General features: G+C 39.5%; 1 protein-coding gene across 1 annotated transcript; it reads right to left on the bottom strand.

Moving 5' to 3' along the window:
* Nucleotides 1–3,073: 3,073 nt before the first annotated feature.
* Nucleotides 3,074–4,312, bottom strand: LOC115968498 (F-box protein CPR1-like). The gene has a single exon (XM_031087908.1). The coding sequence runs from the start codon at nt 4,310–4,312 to the stop codon at nt 3,074–3,076; it is 1,239 nt and encodes a 412-aa protein (XP_030943768.1).
* Nucleotides 4,313–6,197: the final 1,885 nt, after the last annotated feature.

The raw sequence follows: 6,197 nt of genomic DNA, 5'->3' as shown, positions 1-6,197 counted from the left end.
GATTTCTGAGACTCAGAATAGTTTTGTGGGAGGAAGACAGATTCTTGACTCAGTTCTTATTGCCAATGAGTGTGTTGATAGTCGAGTGAAGAGTAAGATCCCGGGGGTTATTTGTAAGCTAGACATTGAGAAAGCTTACGATCATGTGAATTGGGAGGCTCTTCTAGACCTTCTGAAGAGAATGGGCTTCGGGGAGAAGTGGGTTAGATGGATCTGCACCTGTATTTCGACGGTCCAGTTTTCTATTTTGATTAATGGGGCTCCAATTGACTTTTTTGGGAGCACGAGGGGTCTGAGACAAGGGGATCCGCTATCTCCAATGTTATTTCTAGTCATGATGGAGGTCTTAAGTAGGATGTTGAAAAGAGTTGAAGGTGCTGGCCTGATTAGGGGTTTCAAGGCTGTTGGTAGACGGGGTGTAGGGGAATATGTCTCGCACCTTCTATTTGCGGATGATACTATTTTGTTTTGTGATGCGGAAGTGGAGCAGATCCTTCATGTGCGGATGCTTCTCCTTTGTTTTCAGGCTGTGACTGGTTTGAAGGTTAATGTCCTTAAGAGTGAGATGGTTCCAGTAGAGGAGGTTAATAATATTCATGCCTTGGCAGAGATTTTGGGTTGCCGGATTGGGTCCTTGCCTATGACCTACCTTGGTATGCCGTTGGGGGCTTCTCATAAGTCCCCTTCTATTTGGAATCCTATTTTGGAGAAGATTAATCGGAGGTTGGCCGGGTGGAAGAGGTTGTATTTGTCAAAAGGTGGAAGATTGACGCTACTCAAGAGTACGCTTTCCAGCCTTCCTACTTACTATTTATCTCTCTTCACCATTCCGTCGCATGTGGCTAATAAAATTGAGAAGATTCAGAGGGACTTCCTGTGGGGGGAGTCGAAGGTTCATTTGGTGGGGTGGGATAAGGTGTGTGCTCCTAAGGTTAATGGTGGCTTGGGTATTAGGAAACTAACTACCTTTAATAAAGCTTTACTTGGGAAGTGGTTATGGCGGTTTGGGGTTGAGGAGACTCGTCTTTGGAGGAGGGTTGTAGCTTTGAAGTTTGGGGAAGAGTGGGGGGGTTGGTCTTCCAAGTTGGGTAGGGGTGTTCATGGGTGTGGTTTATGGAGAAGTATCCGAAAAGGTTGGGAGGTTTTTAGCAAGTTTTTCCGGTTTGAGATAGGGGTGGGGGATAGAGTGAAGTTTTGGACAGATCAGTGGTGTGGGGACTCTCCACTTCATCTTTCCTTTCCGGTTGTGTATGGGATTGTTTCTAATAGAGAGGCTTCTGTGGCCTCGTCTCTCGAAAGATTGGGGACCGAGGCTCGTAGAAGTTGGAAGGTTCCTTTTCTTAGGGATCCTAATGATTGGGAGATGGGAGAGGTGGAGGATTTTCTCCATACCTTGGATTCTTGTTTACCTCACTCCGAGCAAGGAGACCGCATGATTTGGAAATTGTCGAAGAAGGGGGATTTCAACATTCGCTCCTTTTATGACAAGCTTCGAAGTCCCTCTCCTTTTACTTTTCCTTGGAAAGGTATTTGGAAGGTTAAGGCCCCTACGCACGTCTCTTTCTTTGTTTGGACTGCTGCTTGGGAGAAGATTCTTACAGGGGACACTTTGCAGCGTAGAGGCTTTGAGCTGGTTGATTGGTGTATTATGTGTCGTTGCAATGGGGAGACGGTGAACCATTTGCTTCTCCATTGTGAAAAAGCTTATAAGTTGTGGAGCTTGATTTTCAGATCTTTCGGGATTTCTTGGGTCTTGCCTAGATCGGTTGCAGATTTGCTCTTCAGTTGGTGGAACTGGTTTGGAAAGCACTCTTCTAGCATTTGGAATGTAGCTCCGTTGTGCCTAATGTGGTGTATTTGGAGGGAGCGGAATTGGCGAACTTTTGAGGACAGGGACAAATCCGATGACCAGTTGCTCGCTTATTTTTGTGGTTCTCTTTTTGATTGGTCTAGGGCTTGGGGACTCACCTCTAGTGATTCCCTCCCTTTGTTCCTTTGTTCTCTCCTTTGTATTTAGTTCTTTGCTGTTTTCTACTTGTTTTCTTGTTTTCTTTTCTTTTTCTGTTTGTTTCTCTCTCTGTATTGTCTGCTCTGCCTCTGTTTTCATGAGGTAGATTTTTTAATATACTTCTTTATTACTTATCAAAAAAAATAAATGACTAGAAAAATAAAATTAAACTTATGTTGCCATTTTTTTTTTTTTTGTTGACAATTTGATAGTTATAGAGGGGGAGGAGGGAATTTAAACCCTGGTTCTTTTAGTAACAGTGATATATGTTGCGGTTTGAATGTATCCAGCAAAGCCCTTATTAGATGGTGAAATGTAACATGCAATCCCACCCTATCAATGTAAATATCCTAAGATTAAAGAACAGATTTATAGGTAGTTTCCATAAATACCTTTACACCCACTACATAGACATAACTGCTATCTTATTCACTGAGAAAGCATAAATTTAACACACACACACACACACACAATGCAAGCATGGCAGACACTGATGAATAAACCAGTTTTACCTTTTAGTCTTTCATTCCCTCTCTCACATCTTAGGAGGCAACGCTACCCTCAAATCTAGCCATCGCCTTAATTTTCATACTCTTAACTACCCAATATCCAAGATCCTAACACCAAAGCTAGCAATGACAACTGGTGAGCTGCCTTCTCAATGAACATGGCTCTATGGGAATGTTTGTGGTAAGAAGATAGGCATCTAAGATAGTAGAAGATTTAAAATGTACAAGCATTATCTTTAGCATATACAGATCATAATTGATAAATTAAGAATTTTTTTAATAATCCCAGGAGAACACAAAGAACATTTAGTATGAGTGTGAAAACATGAAGTTAAAAGAGGCTACCGTAACATTACCAAGAAAGAATAAGTTGAGTACATCTATCTTTATAATGTTATAAGTGGCAGGAAACATGATACTCACACATATATAAGCATGCTAACCAACACAAACCACTTTGTTTTCTCAATATAACCGAAAACAACCACAACTTTGATCAGCTATCTATTCTAAATATAAAGCCACTCAATTAAGGTAATCAATCAACAATAAGAATTTATAGAATTACATTCATATCGTACTCACAATCAAAGCCAGGTATATATGAAGAACAAAATGGAAAACCATAAAAACAAGCTTGACAATAAAATTTATCTTGCCTGTTGTTGTTCCTCTTTCTTTTCTGTCTTTTCATTAGTTGGCTGGGTTGGTTGGGTTTGTCAAGTAAAACTAGGCTCTCAACATAAGAATCAACAAAAGTATATCCATATCCACGAATCCTAAGATCTTTAATCTCTTGGGTCTTAAGGTCTCGTGAGACAAGGTATCCTCCATACATTTCCAGAATAACCTCACCACTCTTCCTAAAACATATTGCCTTACGCATACAATGTGACCTTGGTATGCCCTCTATGAGACCTTCATCAGCCAAACTTATAATTTTGGTCCATGATGACGCATCCGCATAGTATTTCATCACCCATATACTGAGACAGTGAATAAACCCCCGTTGAAACAGGGCAAGGGAATTCCCATATGCTGAAATAGATACCCTCACCCAATACTCATCTCCATTTTGATCTGAAAGTTTCGGCAGCGCTATCTCACGGAAGACCTCTTCCCCCAAATCAAACACCATAACAAAATTAAGAAATTTGTTCCCAGTCTTCCTCAAAGCAACCCAATGCAGAGCCCCATTGACAAATGCCCCCGGCTCACGACCACGTGCAGCAACTATAGGAGGCAAAGCAGTAACCATTCTCCATTTTCCAGTGGAGAGTGAGTAAACCTCCACCTCCGGAGGAGACTTACCCTTTTGGCCTTTTTCTTCAAGTGTCACAAACCTCACCACCTTATAGTCATTGGTTTTGGAATCAAATCCAAACCCAACAGAGGCGTTGTAGCCGCCATGTGAAAAGCAGGAAATATTGGGTTTAGGAAGTTTGACAAACTTTCTAACACGAGGGTTCAAGAGAAAGAACTTATAATGGTACCCATATAAATCATCAGCAAGGAAGATGAGGCCATTACAAGTACCCACTACATGAAATATTCCGCCATAGCTTTGACCATGAAAAGGGAAGTCATCAAACCTGGTGTACTCCTTGAAATCTTGGTTGTCAAAATGCAAAACGCAATGTTCTTTTTCATTTTCCCCAACATTCCACTTATTAATTGCTTCGACGAGCTCCGAAGAGCAGAGCCTGAAGAGGAGTAGGGGGTGTTTGTTGTTGTTGTTGGAGGAGTGGTGGAGATGGTTGGAAAGAAGGTTGGGTTTTGGATGAGAGATTTCCATGTTTTGCAGACTGCTGTGCATGTTACTATGGATTTTATAGGTAGGCGAACGAAAACATTGGTCACGATTTCAGGAGGTAGAGAGTCCAACGTAGATAAATTGTCTGACATTGCTTCCTTCAACCTCGAAAAACAGTGAAAATGGGTACTGAATCGACAAATGACAAGTAACCCAGATTTTTGTTTTTCGATTTTAGTAGGAAAGTGTGAGAAACAAAAAATAAGAGTAAGAGAGAAACTCACTTCACTTAGGAGAAAATGGAGAGCGAGTCGACCCGGCGAGTTGGTCGGATGTAAATCCCTATCGTCTAAAACACCACTCTGAGCAGCCTACCCCAAATTGAAAGGATACCGGGCCTAAATTGTACTTTCGTCTAATTTCTAATACTACTATTTTGTTGCTGTGAATTTTTATTTTTTTGAGGGCCAAAAAACAAATTTTATATATATATATATATATAAATATATATTAGATCAGAAATTTTGTATTAGAAATTAGGCTGTAAAAAGAAATTAGAAAAACATTTTACACCCTTGAGAGTGTTTGAGTACACATAAACATTCTGTTTGTAAAGATAGTTTTTCGTATTTTTCGGTGTTTGATAGTGATGAATCCTGTGATATTAGTGAACTGAAAGTGCCGGGCCTTGATAAATTTGTGACTGAATCCTGAGAAAACAAACAGAAAACTCAGAGGAGACCGGTGGAAGCCGGCCAAGAACCCTACGATGGTGAAGTTAGTCTTTTGTATGACTTCGTAAATTGAAAGTCTCAAAAAAAACAGAATCCCTTACTCTTTCATTGGCGTGTGTTTATATAGTATGCAGGAAGCGGTTACTTGTTTGGTAACCGTTCCTACTGTTGGGGAATCCAAAAGGCTCGAAGGTAACTTCCATAACCGACGTAGAAGTTAGATTATTTAAGAAGTCTGCATTTCACAACGATTGGAGATATGGTGTAGTAGCCTCCCTCGTCCTTTAAGGACGAGGGGACGGTAGTAAACTCGTCCGTCCTTTACAGATGGACGGACGGTAGAAAGCTCGTCTATCCTTTAAGGACAGACGGACGATAGTAAGCTCGTCTGTCTCTTAAGGACAGACGGACGAGGAGCTTGGCAAGGATTTCCCTTCTTGTCTTTCCTTTGGACGACGCATATGGACGGGAAACAACTTATGAATTTTCGTTGCACATCAGATAGTATCAAAAAAAAAGTCAACGAAAAACTATCTTTAATCAACATAAAAAGTATAACTTATTTTTAGAAATTTTTTTTTATAATTTTTTTTTGGAAAACAACTTTATCTCACAATAAACTAAATAAGGGAAGTTAACAGATTGAATTCAATTCATTTAAGATTGTTACCAAACATAGAAAAATGAGATAGTTTTATAAATAATACTTTTTGAAAAATGACTTATTTTCTAGAAAACATCATTACTGAAACAAACAGAACGTAACAGTTCAATTGACCGTCAAATAGAGCTCCTATCTCTATAAATCAATTACATAGCCATTTTACTTTCGACCCATTTTTAGCCTCCTTCACAACTCAGCAGCCCAGAGAGAGAGAGAGCAATAAATCATCACATAATAAAAATAATGTTAATGATTAACCCTGATAAACGTGATGTTGCTCCATTCATAACAAGTCTGGTTAATATCAATAATTGTGAAAAATATTGTGTACCTAATATTACTCTATTTATTATCGCAACGTTCCATTTGGTTTAGCTTTGACATGTAAACCTTTCTTCTTACTGTTTTTACCTAATTATAATACAGATCCTGAACATATACCATACCTCATATAGCTATTGGCAACATATAAGTTAAAAAGCAAGGCATTAAGCTAGTAAAATTGTGTGATGATTTGGTAATACATATA

The sequence above is a fragment of the Quercus lobata genome, chromosome 11 (assembly GCF_001633185.2).
Source record: "Quercus lobata isolate SW786 chromosome 11, ValleyOak3.0 Primary Assembly, whole genome shotgun sequence".
Taxonomy (NCBI): domain Eukaryota; kingdom Viridiplantae; phylum Streptophyta; class Magnoliopsida; order Fagales; family Fagaceae; genus Quercus; species Quercus lobata.
This window is presented reverse-complemented; position numbering and strand designations above follow the sequence as displayed.

What these genes read in the sequence shown, in the direction of transcription:
- LOC115968498 (XM_031087908.1), bottom strand. Translation starts at nt 4,312, where the DNA reads ATGGAAATCTCTCATCCAAAACCCAACCTTCTTTCCAACCATCTCCAC.